General features: G+C 38.4%; 1 protein-coding gene across 1 annotated transcript; it reads right to left on the bottom strand.

Moving 5' to 3' along the window:
* Positions 1-15,787: 15,787 nt before the first annotated feature.
* Positions 15,788-16,930, bottom strand: LOC109238768. The gene is made up of 3 exons (XM_019405246.1): positions 16,762-16,930; positions 16,511-16,675; positions 15,788-16,420 (listed from the first exon to the last, which is right to left on the bottom strand). The coding sequence occupies exons 2-3, from the start codon at positions 16,520-16,522 to the stop codon at positions 16,073-16,075; spliced, it is 360 nt and encodes a 119-aa protein (XP_019260791.1). The 5' UTR covers positions 16,523-16,675; positions 16,762-16,930; the 3' UTR covers positions 15,788-16,072.
* Between the last annotated feature and the right edge of the window lie 3,642 nt (positions 16,931-20,572).

Here is a 20,572-nt window from a genome sequence, read left to right as displayed (position 1 = left end):
CCCTGAAGACGTATTTTCCTGATGAAGAGGTATCATTCATAGGAGAAGACATTGCAGAATCCTATGATGGCTGGAGAATGTTTTTCGACGGAGCAGCAAATTTCAAAGGAGTTGGCATAAGAGCAGTCCTAGTATCAGAAACCGGTCAGCATTATCCGGTGTATGCCAAACTCAGGTTCCCGTGCACCAACAATATGGCCGAGTATGAAGCCTGCATCCCAGGGCTCAAGATGGCCATTGACATGAACATTCAAGAGCTGCTAATAATTGGAGGTTCAGATTTACTCATACATCAGGTATGAGAGGAATGGGCAACCAAGAACTCTAAGATACTCCCGTATCTGCATCATATACAGGAGTTGAGAAAGAGGTTCACAAAGACAGAATTCGACATGTTCCCAGAATCCAGAATGAATCCGTCGATGCATTGGCCACCCTGTCATCCATGATACAACATCCAGACAAAATCTTCATTGATCCCATTCCTGTAAAAATCTATGATCAGCCGGCTTACTGTGCCCATGTTGAGGAAGAAGCAGATGGAAAACCTTGGTTTCAGGATATCAAGGAATATTTGACAAAAGGAGAATACCCAGAACTTGCAAATACTATTCAGAAACACACACTTCGGAGGTTGTCCAATAATTTCTTCCATAGTGGAGGAATCCTGTATAGGAGGACTCCTGATTTGGGAATACTCAGGTGTGTCGACGCAAAGGAAGCATCCAAACTGTTAGAAGAAATCCATGTTGGGACCTGCGGGCCACATATGAACGGTTTTGTCTTAGCCAAGAAGATACTCCGGGCTAGTTACTTTTGGATGACTATGGAGACGGACTGCATCCAGTATGTCCGAAAATGCCACCGCTGTCAGATACATGTAGACATGATAAAGGTACCTCCAAATGAGCTTAATGCAACAAGCTCACCATGGACTTTAGCCGCCTGGGGAATGGATGTCATTGGACTAATCGAGCCCGCCGCTTCCAACGGACATAGATTTATCCTGATAGCAATCGACTATTTCACCAAGTGGGTCGAAGCAGCATCTTACAAAGCAGTAACTAAGAAAGTCGTGACAGACTTTGTCCGCGACCGTATTGTTTATCGATTCGGGATTCCAGAATCAATCATCACTGATAACGATTCCAACCTCAATAGCGATTTGATGAGAGCCATGTGCGAAACCTTCAAGATCAGACACAAGAATTCTACAGCCTACAGGCCTCAAATGAATGGAGCTGTAGAAGCCGCTAACAAGAACATCAAGAAGATGTTGAGGAAAATGATAGAGAAGCATAAGCAATGGCACGAAAAGTTATCATTTGCTCTGTTGGGGTATTGCACCACACTCCGCACATCAACTGGGGCAACCCCCTATATGCTGGTTCATGGTATGAAAGCCGTCATTCCTGCCGAGGTGGAAATTCCTTCCTTAAGAATCATACAGGAAACTAAACTCGACGATGCAGAATGGGTGAAGAGTCGTTACGAGCAACTAGCTCTTATAGATGGGAAAAGAATGAACGTAGTATGTCATGGTCAGCTTTATCAGAATAGAATGTCCAGAGCCTTCAACAAAAGAGTCAAGCCGAGACAGTTCACACCAGGGCAGCTGGTATTAAAGAAAATTTTTCCGCATCAAGATGAGGCCAAAGGGAAATTATCTCCCAACTGGCAAGGTCCATACATGGTTCACCGGGACCTGACAGGAGGAGCCCCCATTCTTGCAGAAATGGATGGAGAAGTTTGGCCGAAGCCGATTAATTCAGATGCAGTCAAGCGTTACTATGTGTAATCTTTATTTTTTCCCTATATGATGTATTTGAACTACGTCTGACCTGATTCCCGTTTCAGAGGGGATACGTAGGCAGCCCTATGGAAAAATTTCATTTCCCCCTGCAATTGAAAACTGGGGCAGAATTTTGAGGAAGACCCTCAAAATTCCGAAGTAATTTCAGCAAATCATCGCAAGCAGCCGTCAGAAGCATCAACCCGTTAAACTGGGGCAGAATTTTGAGGAGGACCCTCAAAATTCCGTAGCAAGAGAGGTCGTAATGTCTTGAGCCATGTCATAATCGTCGGTTCATCTAAAAGTTGTTTCTTAAATATATACTTATGTCATATTTTTACAAATTCATACATGTTTATCGCCCTGTTCAGCAACGCTACCCCCAAGGATACATACTGTATCACCGGATCAAAGCCGAACAGGTCAAGCAGAGCCAGCGGGGATGAGCGTCCCCCCTCTACAAAACTCACGATTTTTCTTTGGATGCAGACACTTGGATTGCGAAAGCATCTGACATACTATACACTCACGAGACAAACGTTATTCAGGAATACAACCCTAAGAATTGTTGCACTTACCAACATTTGCTATCCACGCACGCCGGTGATATTCTCTATACCGCAATGTCCCCAGCAGTCACAATATCGCAACCTGTTATCAGCTAAGAAACTCTATTACCATTTGCCGTTTTATCTGCATTTTCTGCATTGCATAAGGCTACTATTCTGCCTTCCGGGACTAAACACTGTCTCCATCTGCATTTTTTGCATTGCATAAGGCTACTATTCTGCCTTCCGAGACTAGACACTGTCTCCATCTGCATTTTTCTGCATTGCATAAGGCTACTATTCTGCCTTCCAAGACTAAACACTATCTCCATCTGCATTTTCTGCATTGCATAAGGCTACCATTCTGCCTTCCGAGACTAAACACTGTCTCCATCTGCATTTTGCATCTCATGGGCTGAAAGATCGCCACTTCATTTACACTTGCATGGCTGAAAGATCGCCACCTCATTTGCACTTGCATGGCTGAAAGATCGCCGCCTCATTTACATTCTGCATGGTTGAAAGATCGCCACCTCATTTGTATCTCATGGGCTGAAAGATCGCCACCTCATTTGCACTTGCATGACTGAAAGATCGCCGCCTCATTTACATTCTGCATGGCTGAAAGATCGCCGCCTCATTTACACTTGCATGGCTGAAAAATCGCCGCCTCACTTACATTCTACATGGCTGAAAGATCTCCACTTAATTTACAGTTGCATGGCTGAAAGATCGCCACCTATTGCATCTCATGGGCTGAAAGATCGCCAAATACTGCATTTCATGGGCTGAAAGATCGCCAAACTATCCAAAGGCGTCATTGTTCAGAGGCACCATTTGCATAGCCCGAGAACACCATGCCATGACCTAAGGATCCCTTTAATCTTTTGCATATCATTATTCAAAGGCATCATGGTTCGGAGGTATCATTCTCATAGCCCGAGAGCATCATTTCATGGCCTGCGAATCCTTTATTATTATACGCTTCATGGCCCAGGACATCATGGTCTAAGGACGCATCCTAACCGTCCATAGACAACATTCATGGTCCGACGGGAATTTGCATCATGTTTAAATTTACGCACCATATATGCTCGTATTGCTCATTTGCAGGTAAACCGGCGAGCAACGGCCATCTCGGCAGGAGCGATCCCGCTCTAGTTCACGCAGCTTTATCAGACCTTAACCATTTGCCCCGTCCTGAATATTGCGTCCGTTCTTGGAAAATCTCCGTCGGCATATTCCGCCGACTAGGGGTGTTAGTTGGTCGGTACGGTACGGTATTTAGACATTTCGGTTCGGTATTTTCGGTATTTGGTTTCTTAAAATCCTATACCAATACCGTACCTAATTAAATTCGATATGGTTCGGTTTTTCTCCTTTCGGTTTTGGTTTATTCGGTTCGATAACTTCGGTTTATTCGGTTTGAATACTAACTAGTGCATATAGCCATAGACTCTAATATTCTTAATTAAAGTACTCAAAAATACAAAACTGAAAATGTTTGTTGACAAAAATTTTGTCCAAAACTAGCAAATATCGAACCAAATAGAGAAAATTGTACACAAAAGAATATTTGATCATTAGAAATGTCTTGTTACTTGTTTAGAGTTAATTGATGAACTTAGAAAATAAAGGAAAGTTAAATTATAGATCTTTTATATTTATATTATAATTAATAATATGTGCTTTGTGTAGTATAATATATATTTCGGTACGGTATCGGTATTTCGGTATTTTATTTTAAATACCAAATACCATACCTAATACCAAATTTTTTTAAAACTTAAACCAAATACCATACCAAATACCAAAATACCGTATACCAAATACCAAAATTTTCGGTTTCAGTATGGGAATTTGGTATTTACCAAATTATGAACATCCCTACCGCCGACAGATCCTGAACTACATATGGCCTGATTCCTGTAAGACTAGGGATATGTAGGCAGCTCAGAAGCCAGGGCACGGTCTAAGTTTCTTCAAACTGTTTCGCTCGGTCAAAATTGGCCATCGTATCTTTACCCGACAACTCTTTCATTCTTCCCGGGTAAATAGGGGCAGCTGTTGATACCCAATTTTTCCCTATATATTTTAATATGCAAAATACTTTCAAAATAGCATATGTATGCATATATAGGTATGTCCAAATGTTTTATTATTTTTTCTTAATTTTTAAAAGATTTTTAAATCAATTTATTGCCACATTTTATCTAGAAAAAGCCCAATAATTACTCCCAAAATTATCATTTTGGTGATTTATTTATTGGACTCTCATATTTATACTAAAATATAGATGACATAATTTTTTGCACATTTTCACAAATTTGTTTAGTATATTAAAAGCTAAATTGCATATAATTATAATATTAGCCTCTTTTAAGGTTTAATTGTGTTTATAATTATAAAATTGACTCCACTATTTTCTAATTTGATAATTATGTATTATTAATCATTTGAGTACCTTTAATTTATTTTCAGAAATTATTCTACTATTTTTTGTAAAACAAATAAACGAAAAATGGTTGTTTAAATGTTAGCCCCGTTTATTTCAATTTTAGCCTTATTTGAGCCTGATTTTGAACCCCATTTTTAAAACCCAATCACCCACCCCAAATCCTAGGCCTACCCGACCCACGACCCTTTTTAAACTACCCGCCCGGATTCCCATTCAATCTAGGCCGTTGATCAAAATGATCAACGGCCACCATTAAACCATTCCTTTTTAATTCCTAATTACCCCGAACCCTAGTCATTTCTCATCCGCAGCCGCCTTCAAACCCCCTTCTCTCTCAATCCCCTCTCAAACCCTAGCCGCCGCCCTCAACTACCACCTGAAAATCTCACAAATCCATGACTTCAAAGCCATTGAAGGCCTGTATCTACCTCCTATGACTCCTACACGCTCGATTATCATAGTTTCAAGGCCAGACTTGATGAAACTTGGCCCAGACTTGGTCATTTCCAGTTCTATGGCTATTTCCGGTCATCTCCGACTTTGCTCCGCCAGCCATGGCCATTCAAGCCTGATTCTTGACTTCTCCTGCTTAGACCGATGTTTTTCCAAGCCTTTCTCACCATCTGGGTTTCTTCTGAAACCCTAACCTTTGAGGTTCTTCCAATTCTTGTAGATCTATGTTTACTCTAAGCTTCTGAACATTTTTTTCAAGGTTTCTTTCAAAACTTTACCTTCAGAACCTTTTTCTTTTCCGATTTAGGGTTTTGTTAAGTTATTTCGAAGCTTTCTCTGATTTTTAACGTGTGTCTTTATGTTGTTCTTCTGCTGGAATGTGCATGTTAAAGGTCTTAGTTCCTTTTTGAGATTTTCTGAATTTATTTTGTTAGTATTCTGTTTGATTTACTTGTCTTTCATCTCTATACTCGACTGATGGTGAAAACCCTAAAATTTGGGGTTTATTCGAGTTCTGAGATTACTTGCTATGTGATTTACTTGTTCGTCATGCTCTGAATTCGATTGGTTTCAAGACCCTAATTTGCTTTAGACCTATTCGAGTTGCTTCATCTGTGCTCGACTGAATTTCGAAATCTTTTGTTTCTTCATGTGATTTTGACTTCCTACTAAACTTTTCTATAAGGTCTTTTCACTTGACCCCTTTGCATTCTATTTGATACTCCCTCATTTTTTCTATTATCGACTTATGTGACTACCGTGTTCACTAGCTACTGACTCTGTGCTTGCTATTGCATGATGTTTCTCTTTGGCATGAGTTCAGCCTCGCATGCTTAATGTTTATGCACTCTTTTATATGCTAAATTTCCCTCTAAAATGACCTTCAATTCTGGACTGATTTCACACCTCCTTGTGTACTTCTGATTGCACTCGTGTAATTGATTCTTTCCTTGTTTATTGATTCCCTGTTTCTTGGATTGATTTAAAAACTTCCCTTTAGACTTTCGATTCTCTTGTCTTTAACTTGGTTTATTATGGGAACCCATGTTACTCTCCTTAAGTCAATGATTTTGAAATCCTTGACTCCTTGATTTGCTATGTACTGGTTTTCGATTGTCTCCACATTCTGCAACTTTACTTTGTTTTCTTACCTTATTTGGTTAACCGAGTTTTTCAAAGATTCTTCCCTTATTTAAAACTCTATGCACTTACCCCTAATTGTCTATTCTATACATGGTGTTCTACTTGATTTCTTTCCTTAAATGCCTTCTGCCCATTACCGTTTAATGGTAACTCCTTAATTAAAGGAAGTCTTATACTGATTTGATTTTAATTGACACATAGTTCCATAATTACTGCTGAACTATGATTTTTGCCTTATTTTCCACCTGTTTTCAAACTATAAATACCCTGCTCTTTCATTAACACAAGGACACGTGAGCCCTCTCAATTTCTAAACTCACACTCATACTTAGAAATATTCTCTCTTGATACTTGTACTGTGGCCTGTCTTCAAAGTCCGGCTACCTGCTTTTATTGCATTTTTGCTTCTTTGAACTGGTATGTCTTGATTAAGATTTCAGCATCACAACAATATGTCTACTTAATACTTTGTTTTCTTATCTGCCTACTGCTTGTGTTTGATTCAGTACTTTATTCTAAGCATGTTGTAATTCCCTTCTGCCTGTTCTGAATCTATTATGCATCCTAAACCCCTACCCCAATGTGTTTGATACTAATGGTTTGTTTGAGGCATGACAGTATTAAGTATTGCTGTCTATGACTCAAACTTGATTCCCTTGGGATCATAACCTCTATGTTACCATTATATATTGTGTATTCTGGTTGATTTTGTAAGCATAACAGCACTCCCTATTGTTGTGCATGCCTAGAATTAACTAATGCCTAAGTACATAGGCTCTTTGCAGTTCCCAATCCCTGAACCCCTTTGTGTGAAATCCTTCACTCTGTAACTGTTTCCCAGCACCTCTTTCCCTCTTCTTTACTTCCTTAGTTCTTAAAGCTCTGTTTCTTCACTTGCACTATCTCTTAGACATAAGTTCTTCCCCCCTCTTGTGAGCCTTGCCTTGGGACCCATTGAGCTCCCTCTGAACTTGGACACTTGAGGGCTGGCACTTCCATACTGCACTTGTCCCTATTCTGGTGATACAATTTGGGTGTGAGCACTGCCCGGAGTCCCATTGAGGCTCTTAGGGAACTCTAACACACTCAAATTGGAGAAAGGCTTTGGATCAATGGACTTTGAGTTGGTTTATCTCATAACTCAGAGAGGAAGTCAAGAATCAGGCTTCCTCTGATTGTGTTTTTCTTTGTACTTTTCTGATGTAATTTATTATTCTAGTTTGTAATAAGTTGTAATAAACATTCGGGGCTGGCTGGTGAAAAGGGTGGGAAACTATGCATGCAAGGGTAGAGATCATGCCTATAGGGTGTTCTTAATTTCTGCATATTCAAACTTCACCTAGAAATCATGCCTATAGGGTGTTTTTAATTTCTGCATATTCAAACTTCACCTAGAAGCCATGCCTATAGGAATATTTTAATTCTGCATAATTCAAACTGCATTTAGATACCATGTCTATAAGGTTTAACACGAGTTTCTGCATTTAGATACCATGTCTATAAGGTTTAACACAAGATTCTGCATTTAGATGTCATGTCTACAAGGTTTTTGCAATTAGATACCACGTCTAAAAATCAGTAATGCATAGAAATCATGCCTATAGGGATCCTCGAACAATTCTGATTCGTTTTCACAGTCAATGTTAGATATAAGATCCGTAATAAAAGAGGCTATAACCAGCAGAACCTGCAACCATTTTTAATTCTTGTGCATTCTGCATCTCTTTTAATAATCTAGGTCCCTCACTTAGCAATTTTAACAAGTAGTCATATAGGACTTTAAGCAATTCACTTCGAGCTTTACTATCTCACCACCTTCTAAAATCAGTAGATATCATGCCTATAAGATTCCGTCTAAACACTTAGGCAAGCCTTAGGAAAATGATTGTAAAACTAAATCCGCTTTGTTAATTGCTACAACCAACAGGCAGGCCTGATTCGGACTTCTTATCTGAGTTATGTAATAAACTAAGCTGCCTCAACAATTAACTTCCCTCGTCTTTGGTATTTTTAATCAGACCTGAACAGTACGTGCAAGTCATGCTAATTATATGCTTTCTTTGTTTAAGGAGGTATGTGTGAGCCTTTGTTTGTTTCTATGTGTTTCCCCAAAATATGCAATATGTGTTTTTGTATGTCGCCTTAGAGTTTTTACCTTTGAAACTTCAAATAAGCCTAATATCCTTCCCTTTCTAGGATTAGTAGTCCTAAGTGCCTCTGGGACTGATAGGAGTGGGACGGGTAATAGCATGCAATAGGTAATCGATACCAATCCGCGCTTTAAATACCTTAACGGGGTGGGATGTGTAGATATGGATATGATGACCACGCGGTAATGTCACGTGTAGCCCCTCATTGAGGAGTGATTACCGGACATTGTGTGGGGTGATCCATATTATTAATAAACCTAGGACCCCCCTCCCTTTATTCTTTATTTCTTTTCTTTAGCATTTTAACTCTTTATTAAAAATTAGCCTTTCTAATGGTCCTTTCAAGCTTTGCATACTCTTAAACCCTTATGTGTTGAAATCCCCTCTTACTTGAGCCTTATCTGCCTATATGCTAATTGCACCTCAATTCACAATAATTGTCTGGCTGGGAACCACACTACTGGATTCTGAGGGGTGCCTAACACCTTCCCCTTGGAATAATTTCAAGCCCTTACCCTATCTCTGGTCATTCAAATCAAACTCTTTTGGTATCCTAATGCACCCTAATCATTAGATGGCGACTCTTCAATTGCAAACCCAGTTCCTAAAAGGAATGAGTTGTCCCTCCAAATGTCATCAAACCCGATTTCGTGAGAAAAAGGGGGCACGACGGTAGTTAACAAGGCCAAGGAAGGATCTCAACTCCGTTAGCTTTATAGGTGCCTCCCACTCCTGGATAGCACGTACCTTAGCCTCGTCCATGTGTATCTCGCCATTGCTAATGACATGGCCCAAGAAGTGTACCTTTTATTATGCAAACTCGCACTTCTCCCTCTTGATGTATAGCTCATTCTCCCCCAAGACTTGGAAAACCTTTATTAAGTGCTCCATGTGCTCCTCCAAGGTGTTGTTGTAGATGACTATGTCGTCTAGGTAGACTACCACAAACTGATCAAGGTAGGGATGGAAGATCCTGTTCATAAGGGTGCAAAATGTGGTCGGTGCATTGGTTAAGCCGAAAGGCATCACCAACCACTCAAAGGCTCCATATCTCGTCACGCATGCTGTCTTTGGCTCATCCCCTTCCGCAATGCGAACCTGGTAGTAGCCCTTTTGAAGTTCCACCTTGGTAAAGTACTTGGCTTGCCCAAGTCTATCGAACAAGTCAGCAATGAGCGGGATCGGGTACTTATTCTTCACTGTGATCTTATTAAGTGCTTTGTAGTCTATGCACACATGCAGCGATCCATCCTTCTTCTTCTGGAACAATACTGGTGCGCCAAAAGGTGCCTTTGATGGACGAATATGACCAGTATCTAGCAGCTCTTTCAGTAGTTTCCTGAGCTCCTCCAGCTCAGGCGGTGCCATACAATATGGGGCGAATGCGGGTGGCTTAGCCCCTGGATCCAATTCAATCTTGTGATCCACCTCTCGCCTAGGCGGCAAGTGCTTAGGCAACTCCTCGGGCATGACAACTTTGTTTTCCTCAAGCAACTTCTCTATGCAAGGCGGTAGTGTCTCTTAAAAAGTTTTGTCTTCCTCTAAACTTGCAATGGTTGCCACGAATGTTGGCTCCCCCTTCTTGATCCCCTTGACAACCTGCATAGCTGAGAGTTGTGCTTGGATCTGTCCGTGTGCTTCAGCAGCTCAGTCAATGGTGCGGCCTTTGCTGAGTAGCCACTGATGAACAGACGATAATAGTTAACAAGGCCAAGGAAGGATCTTAATTCTGTTAGCTTTGTAGGTGCCTCACACTCCTGGATAGCACGTACCTTAGCCTCGTCCATGCATAGCTCGCCATTGCTACATGGCCCAAGAAGTGCACCTTTGATTATGCAAACTCGCACTTCTCCCTCTTAATGTATAGCTCGTTCTCCCCCAAGACTTGGTAAACCTTTCTTAAGTGCTCCATGTGCTCCTCCAAGGTGTTGCTGTAGATGACTATGTCGTCTAGGTAGACTACCACAAACTGATCAAGGTAGGGATAGAAGATCTTGTTCATAAGGGTGCAAAATATGGCCGGTGCATTGGTTAAGCCGAAAGTCATCACCAACCACTCAAAGGCTCCATATCTCGTCACGCATGCTGTCTTTGGCTCATCCCCTTCCGCAATACGAACCTGGTAGTAGCCCTTTCGAAGATCCACCTTGGTAAAGTACTTGGCTTTCCCAAGTCTATCGAACAAGTCAGCAATGAGCGGGATCGGGTACTTATTCTTCACTGTGATCTTATTAAGTGCTTTGTAGTCTATGCACACACGCAGCGATCCATCCTTTTTCTTCTGAAACAATACTGGTGCGCCAAAAGGTGCCTTTGATGGGCGAATGTGACCAGTATCTAGCAGCTTTTTCTGTAGTTTCCTGAGCTCCTCCAGCTCGGGCGGTGCCATACGATATGGGGCGAATGCGGGTGGCTTAGCCCCTGGATCCAATTCAATCTTGTGATCCACCTCCCGCCTAGGCGGCAAGTGCTTAGGCAACTCCTCGGGCATGACAACTTTGTTTTCCTCAAGCAACTTCTCTATGCAAGGCGGTAGTGTCTCTTAAAAACTCTTGTCTTCCTCTAGACTTGCAATGGTTGCCACGAATGTTGGCTCCCCCTTCTTGATCCCCTTGACAACCTGCATAGCTGAGAGTTGTGCTTGAATCTGTCCGTGTGGCATAGTCATCGTAGGTACCATGCAAGCTCTTTCTCGCTCCATAACCAAGAGACATTGGAGGTAGGGGTCGATCAAAGTATGACAATGTCTAAAGAACTCTTGCCCCAGTATGATGTCAAAGATATCCATAGCGGTTACAGTAAAGTTTGTCATACCTTTCCAAGTTCCCAATTTGACACCAACTCCATTAGCTACCCCACGAGCATTTTGTACCTCGGTATTCACGGTCTTGATGCGAGAGTTGGTTGGAGCAAGCTTCAATTCTAGTCTCTTTGTGGCAGCCTCAGTCACGAAATTATGAGTTGCTCCAGTATCCACCATTGCACGAGCGGGCTTGTTGTTGATGGTGAGATCCACGTACTGATTGCCATTATCGGTAGGTTGGATAGCTTGCTTTGTGATAGCACCACATAATCCGATCATACCCAACTGTGCGGTTCCCGAACTCTCTCCTTGCGGTTGCTCCTTTCGTTCATGGACTATGGCACTGAGGCTCTTTAGGTCGGGACAATTCCTGAAGCCGTGCAGCCCTCCGCATATGTGGCATCCCTTCTTCTCGGCCTTTGACTTCTTCTCGGCGTGGCCCTGACGAGCACTCGACTTTTTGGAATCTTGAGTCTTGGACTATTTTTAATGTATCTCCTTGCCTTTGCCACAATCTCCCCCGCCTTTGACATTATTAACCTTTGACTCTTTGCCATTTCCTTTGTCGTGCTTGTCATGCCTGAAATCCATCAATGATTCGGCCTCCACTATTGCTTGGTCTATATCAGTGACTTGTCGGCGTTGCAACTCTTGCTTAGCCCAATTTTGCAACCCGTCCATGAAGTGGAACAATAAGTCATCATTGGTCAGGTTGGGGATTTGAAGCATAAGGGAAATGAACTCCTTGACATAGTTACGTATGCTCCCTGTTTGCTTCAATTCCCTAAGCTTGCACCTTGCCTCGTACAAGACATTGTTGGGAAAGAACTGTCGCTTGAACTCGGTTTTGAACTGATCCCATGTGCTAATAGTACATAGACCTTTATCCACGTCGGCCATCTTCCTTCTCCACCAAAGCATGGCAGTCTATGAGAGGTACAATACCGCAGTGTTGATCTTGGCCTCGTCGTCCCTCACTTTGTCGTGCCTGAAGTAGTTCTCCAAGTGCCAAAGGAATTTTTCCACTTCTTGTGCATCACGAACACCTTTGAACACCAGGGGTTTGGGTGCCTCGATCTTGGCCTCCCTCGTCACCACAACATTGCTGGTTGCCTCAGTCACGCCAGCATTGACATGCTCCTCGAGTGACTCTATCTTTGCCTTCATAGCACCGATAATACTCAAATCCTCCATGAGTCTGCACTCTAAGGCAGTGATGGTTTGCCTTAGTTCCATCCCAGTCTGTGTACGTCCCTCCAAGTCATTTTGGATACTCTCAATCTCTTCAAGAGTGTGCCCCTCAAGAACGCTAAAGGTGCCTTTCACCTTCCCCAAGCGTTGGCCAAAGATCTCCACGACGTCCATCCCGCGTTCATCTTTATCACCCACTTTTTACCGAGCGAAACGTCCTCTAGAAGGACCTCCACTTCATCCTCGCTCGCCTCAGTGGCGGATGGTTCTTGGGATGTAAGCCCTTCGTTTGACACAACCTCAGGTGGCACCTCCTGGCTCTTGTTGGTGGCATTCCTCTTTTTGCTACGGCCGCTCTTGCCAGCAGCATCCTGGATGACGTTGGCTTGGGCGTTGGCAGCGTTAATTTCTCCGTCGTTCGCCATTCCCTTAGTTGAAACCTTCGCTCTGATACCACGTTGTCACGTCTTTAGTTCTTAACTAAGTACACGTGTGGCACTTGACAACTCGCTCACGATCTTGCACAGCTTGCTCACGTTCTTGCTATGCCAAGTCAGCCTTACTACACTCAAGATCGCTAAGAGAATGGTAGAAAGAACACAAGAGAACTGCTAAAGGAAGCTTTGTTTTAGAGAGAACTTGAATTGTTTGCTTGATGAATTACAAATGAATGCCCCCCTTTATATACTAGTCTCCTAGGGGCTAGTGTGTAAATAATAATTATTACACAAGTCCTTAATATTTACAAGATAAGGGCTCTCTCTAGAATTCTCTACAAGCCTAGAAGATTGCAAGGACTTTCCTAACAAATCCATAAGGATCTAGGTTCTTCCTAAGGAAATGTCCATACTTCTCTAGAATCTTCTCACAAATGTTAGCCTTCCTCTTATTTAAGCTTCCACATGGCATTAATATATGCCAAATGGCGCCTATGTGGCATGATGACGTGGCGGGTCATCACAGGAGGGAGTATATTGTTTAGTTGGCTACCCACTTTTAACACTTTAATTTTTGCTGCAGTTTGAGTGAATGAATCAATTTCCATATGATTTCATGAAATGCAGTAACTAGTATGCATGTTGAATTTGGATAGGAATTGACGATAAAGGTGAATCTAACAAAAAGCTTATGCACTGACTACCAAATTAACGGAGAAACATAGTTGAATAAATCAGTACAAAAGAGATATAAGGTATATAGCATAAGATATGTGTTTGCGTTTAAACTAAATAAATTTGAATAATCTTTTAATTTTAATTTTAACCTTAATTTTCTTAAGAATTTTGGGAGAAGAGTTTTGCAGGAGGGCATTTTTGTTATTTAGTTATTTTACTAATTTTGTGATTGTTATCTGGTGGTGTGGTATAAAAATAATGGAGTATCACATTATACTCTGGATCACTTATACTGAAATAGCAAATTCAACTATATAGGGGATAAAATAATTATTGTTTTGGGGTTATTATCTTTATCCTTATAAAATTGTAATCAATTAGAGTCGTTTGGTTTGTAAACAAAGTCTTACCAAATTATAATGTCAAATTATAACAGTACAAAGATTAAATAATGCTAACATTATCGTCCACAATGCCTGCAACTTGTGTGATCACTGTGTTATCGCCGATACTTCGCAAATGCTCATTTAAGCCCGTTTGGACATAAGAATTTTTTTTAATTTTTTTTTCGAAATCTATGTTTGGCCATAAAATTTTCAATTTTCATTTGATTATTCATTTTGAAATTTTTTGAAATTTGAAGAACTCCAAAAAGCTATTTTTCAAAATTTTCACTCAGATCACTCACAAAACTTCAAAAACAACCCAAAATTATATTTATATCCAAACACAACTCTAATTTTCAAATACCATTTTCACTTGAAAAAGTTTTTTTACTTTTTTTTTTTTTTTTTTGGAATTTTACAATTCTTATGTCCAAACGCCCACATAGTCTTCACTAGAGATACTGAAAAAAGTGAAAAACTTTTGCACCAAATAATTATGGTCATTAGCGTCAAAAGCGTCATACTCTCCCCCGTCTCGGGAAAAAATGAACATATTACTACTATTTAAGGAGTCAAATAAAATTTGCTTTGATCATATTTTTTACAAATAATTTTTAAATATTTTGAATTGTTATTATGACTTATAGAGATTTTTATATAATTTTTAAATATATAAATTTTATTTAAAAACCCAAAAAATTTATGTTCGAATTCACACGAATGTGATTTTGGCAAACCGAAAAGATTCAAATAAATTGAGTTTATTAATGGTAAATGCTCTTTAGATTTACAATGCAGTAATAAATGAGTTTGAGCTTTACGAAAACCAACCATCCAATGCCTATTCACACGCGTAGGAGTATATTTATTTTAAGAGAATTGTTATGATGCGACGAGCTCTAACTGAGAAGGCTGTTGGTGAGGAGAATTGATCCCGACACGATACAATCAAATATTAATAAGAAATCGTTATATAATATTTGCTCAGAATTTTTTTCATCAGTCTTTTGACAATTTGCCCCATTTACCTTGACGGTACTTGATCCAATATATTGTTTTTCATCATCCAGATGAATTTGAGAACTCATGATGTCTGGTATAATCCAAAATTTTAGTTTAATTAGCCATGTTAATTATCTCCAATGATGGCACACTATAGAAAGAAGACAGCAACAACACATTATGGCATGAAAGACAGACTTAAACTCAATAAGGAAAATGAGATTAAATAAATAATACTAATAATAGCATAGCGAATAACAACGAAAGACCATGTGGTATCGCGGATGGGGCTGGTCTTTCCCTTAACCAAAGGTCTCGAATTCGAGCCCTGGGTACATAACAATTCTTGGTAGGGAACGCTTCCCCACAAATGGGACCCTTCGCGGTGCGAATCCGGATATACTCGGGCTTCAATTAGGGTACCGGACACTAGGTGGGAAATATCCCTAACCCCCCACCCCACCCAACAAAAAAAATAAAATAACAACAAAAGAAGGTCCATATCACTGCTAGGGAACAATTAATAGCAACAAATCTCCATGGCTCTATCATACAGACATGAAATACTTGAGAAAAGGCTTAATGAGAAGAAAATTAACACGCCGCAACCAACAACCAAACCTTAATGTTTGAAACAAACAACCACAGGCATGTAATGTAAAAGCACTTAGCATTTTAATTACAAAACCATCCACATTCACTAACATCCCCAAACTGATGTTTTTTGAGAAACTGGAATACTAATATTAGTACTACTATGAACCAGTCATATTACGTGTCATAGAGATGCCACTTAGGGCATTTTGGTTACCAAAGTTCAGCCAACTTAGTACATATATTATCCGAAATAAACCTAACAAAATGTGTTCCACCTTTGTTTGCTAGGAACTGGTTTCCAACAAAATGTGGTGGGACTGCAAAATTCCTGACTTGATTAAGTTTAGACTATTATTAGGCAAAACACAGCATTATAGTGTTATACTACTGCATATAACATTCTTTTCAACCTTAATTTCAACATCCAAAACATTTTATCCAAAGATCATGGTTTGAGTGAAGTAGCGAGAGGATGGAAGGTAATATGGATGCTTACGACGTTGATAGGAAACTTCTACTTCAGGTGATGCATGCTGATAATCTGCTAGCTCACCGAATATTCTAGATTCTGCATCTTCTTTATCTAGATAAGACTCGATTAGCAATCTTCTCAACAGCGGGGACTTGGCTAACAGAAGCTTCATAAGCTGCAACTCAGGGATATGGCCAGTAGGCAGTATTAGCTTAACTTCCTGGAGGTGATTAAACGTCACATCTGAGAAATGTTCGACTTCAAGACATTCTAGAGCAGGCATATCATCATAATCCTCTTCATAAGGCACCTAAGAAAAATTAACCAAAGCTCAAAGTTCAACTTAATGATAGTTTGAAAAAAAGAAAAAAGCCACAACATAAGACAGGAAAGGGAGAACCTCAATTTCCATATATTGTAAATATGGGAAGCTTCTTATTAAGCAAAGAGCGCATGAAACCACGTCCAAGTCAAAAAGATCAACAAAAGATATGCAGAGATGTTTGACACAATTAATATTAAAGGGAAGCCTTGTTGGTACACCACCTGCTGCATCAGCAAATAACTACGAAAAAAATAAGATAAATCAGGATGACATGAAGCCTGGAAGATTGAAAACGCATTACAATGAAGTCAGGAGGCAACATTTACCGCGACATTCAAGAGGAGATGCTCGGGAGCAGAAAAAGACTTGAAAAACTCCACAAAATCCCAACTTTCTGCCCCCGAATAACGTGCATCACTATACTCAACTGAAAGTTCTGCCAGAAGAGGGAACGGATAGATTTTATACTGCCTGTGAAGTGGAATGATCTCAGCATGGGAGCATTAATTTCAATAATGTCACTTAAATCATCTATGATCTGCAGCACCAACTGCTTGAGCAACGAGCAATGTGAGATTAAACTTTCAAGTAACTTGGAAGAAATTGAAACATCACGTAATTCCAGGAAAAGTAACCTATCAAATCCTTTGAATTCCGGTGGAGGAAGTATCAAAGAATTATGGAGAGTCAAATGCCTCAACTGCTGACATGTGAAAAACGAAGAAGGCAACTCATATGGGTTACCCCTTCTTTGCTCCAACCGGCTACGCCTGATTGGAAGTTTAAGAACAAATTTTTGTATGCCATTCTCAGAGAGGAAATATATCAAGTTGTCAATATTAGGCCATCTTTCAGACTCAATATAAGGAATAATGTCGAGGGTAAACTTGGTAATTGGTCCTGAACGAAGGGTCAAAATATGGCGGATAATCCTTGTAATGTAAGCGTAAATTGTAAACGATGGTAAAAAGTTTTTAGTTTCCCAAAGCTTTTCATCAAGCGTCAACTCTGGAATCCTGCACCATTTATATTTCCATTTCTTCGATAAGATGCTTGTCCTCACAGCATCTCGTAAAGGCAAACACACAAGAATATCATAAATTACATTATCAGGAAGGTTGCCAAGCATATCAGGAGGTAAATTTGTTCCACAAGAATGCTTTTTGCTGGTAGAAGGCAACATATCAACACTAATCGCAATAAGAACCTGTAGAAAATAAACATTAATATCAAAAGGAAAAATCACACTAATCACAAACTAACGCTAATCACATATCTGGGAATTATTCAGATTTGTTATTCTAAAAAAAATCATAAGAACAGAAATGGGAACCACGTTGCGTTTTGCTTCTATTAAGCACATCAATAGATACACAATAAGGAGATTAAAAAAAAAGTCCAATAATTGGTCAATTTTTTTTATGAAGAAACTTAAATGTTTGAACAACTTTTACATCAAGCCTTAATTTCAAAGGGTTAATTTCACAAATGGTCATATAACTATGGCTTGTTTTCACTAAAGTCATATAACTTTGTTTTCTCACACAAAAGTCATATAACTATGACTTTTTTTCACTAAAGTCATATAACTTTTTTTTCTCACACAAAAATCATATAACTATAACTTTTTTTTTTCACTAAAGTCATATAACTTTGTCTTTTCACACAAAAATCATATAACTATAATTTTTTAAACCAAAATCATATAATTATGTTTCTCACACAAAAATCATAAAACTTTTACTAACTCACACGAAAATCATAGTGATCGGAAAATATAATTTTTCACTAGTATTTTCTTATTTTATAGATTTTTATTTTCTGATTTTCAGCCTAATAAATAATAATCCAATTAAAATAGGAATGACTCAACTCGACCTGGCTATAAATTAAAAGTTGGGTCACTCCTATTTACTAAAAGTGAATTCTTCCCCCATAATTAGAGAGCACTTGAAATAAAAATGTTATAAATTTGAATAAAAATCTCGAAAATAAAAAATAAAAAATAGAAGTATCATGTTTCGAAGGATTTACTATTCGCTTTTAATATTATTTTAATTTATGTATATGAGTATTGGGTCGGGTGGGCCAGGTCGGATTGAGTCATTCCTATTTTAATTGGATTATTATTTATTAGGCTGAAAATAAGAAAATATTAGTGAAAAATTATATTTTCCGATCACTATGATTTTTGTGTGAGTTAGTAAAAGTTCTATGATTTTTGTATGAGAAAACATAATTATATGATTTTTGTAAATAAAAAAAAATCATAGTTATATGATTTTTATGCGAAAAGACAAAGTTATATGACTTTAGTGAAACAAATTCATAGTTATATGATTTTTGTGTGAGAAATAAAGTTATATGACTTTAGTGAAAAAAAGTCATAGTTATATGACTTTAGTGAAAAAAAGTCATAGTTATATGACTTTTGTGTGAGAAAACAAAGTTATATGACTTAAGTGAAAAAACGCCATACTTATATGACCATTTGTGAAATTTACCCTAATTTCAAACCAATCCAAAATGTTATGTCAAACAAACGAAGACCAACATCAATAACAGGGTTAACCCCATCAAGTTTTAAGCAAAACCCAATTGAATTTCAGCTGATTTAATTATACCCATATAATAAAAATACAATCTTGACCCAATAAATGGTCAATTTTTTATGAAGAAACTTAAGTGTTTGAACAACTTTTACATCAAGCCTTAATTTCAAACCAATCCAAAATATTATGTCTAACAAACGAAGATCAACATCAATAATAGCGTTAGCCCCATCAAGTTTTAAGCAAAATCCAAATGTATTTCAGCTGATTTAATAATACCCAAATAATAAAAATACAATCTTGATCTCAAAATTCTACAGAACCTCAGAAACAGAACAAAAGCACATGAGTGTGTTAATAATGAAAAAAATAATAATAGTAAAAAAGAATAAAAAGGAGAAAAAGAGAGAGAGAGAAAGATGAAGAACCTGATGAGAACAAACTGTGAAGTGCTCACTCCAATAGTTCAGTTTTCTCAAATGGGGGATTTACGTTGTTGAGTTTTGTAAGAAAATGAAGAGAGAAGTATACACGTGTTAAATGGGCGCCAGCACATTTTAAGGCCCCGTTTGGCCATGAGTTTTACCAAAATAAATTTGGGATTTATTTTCAAAACTCATGTTTGGGCATAAATTTTGCCCATATTTTGGCCAAATCCAAAAATCCCAAATTTCAAATCTCAAAATCAGCTATTGAGCTGATTTTGGGTCAAAATCCCAAAACTTGGGAATTATATACATATTTTTCCAAAATAAAGTTGGAAAATATATTTTTAAAACGTATGTCCAAACACATTTTTCATCTTCAAATCAAACTTCACCCAAATCAGATTTTTCAAAATAAATTTGGGATCTATGGTCAAACGCTAGCTAAGTTTAAGATGAATAAATTGCAATTGCCTCCTATTTAGTTTGGTAAAACTACAGTTAGGCCCTTTATGTAGCTGGTCAAATTGCTTTGAAACTCTTTTTAGCTTTTTCAATATTTGACAAAGCTAAAGATTGCTTAATAGCCTGTTTGGCCAAGCTTCTGGGACGCCAAAAACACTTTTGTTTTTTTTCAAAAAAGTACTTTTTGAAAAATTTAAGATGTTTGGCTAAAATGAAAAACAAAATACTTTTGAGTAGCACGAGAAACAGTTTTTCTGCTTTTGGGGAAAAACTATAAATTCTATATTCTTCCAAGAAGCAGAAGTAGAAAACTAATTTATTCAAGATAAAAATAGCCTTACAATAAATTTATATTCTTCAAATTATCTCTCGTTAATTTAACATTTTTCTTTTTATTTCAACCATACTTTTTTTCTCTATTTTATTTTACTCATATTTTTATTCTCTTCTCCGATTCCTACGAGTAGATTTTAAATTTCAATTGAATGATGTATTTTGATATATTTAAAGTATCATGTAAACAATAAGCAATACCAAACATTCAATGTTATTAATTTGGAATAACTATATTTTTTATATTGATTGGAATTTTTAATTTATATTTTTTACTTTACGTTCTATATTTTAATTAAATTCTTTTGTAATAAATGTTTAATTTATTTTTTTCTTGAATAATACTAATCGCAAAATTTGAA

The sequence above is a fragment of the Nicotiana attenuata genome, unplaced genomic scaffold, assembly GCF_001879085.1.
Source record: "Nicotiana attenuata strain UT unplaced genomic scaffold, NIATTr2, whole genome shotgun sequence".
In the NCBI taxonomy this organism is placed as follows: Eukaryota; Viridiplantae; Streptophyta; class Magnoliopsida; order Solanales; family Solanaceae; genus Nicotiana; species Nicotiana attenuata.
The sequence above is the reverse complement of the archived record's forward strand: the minus strand, read 5'-3'. Positions and strand labels throughout refer to the sequence as shown.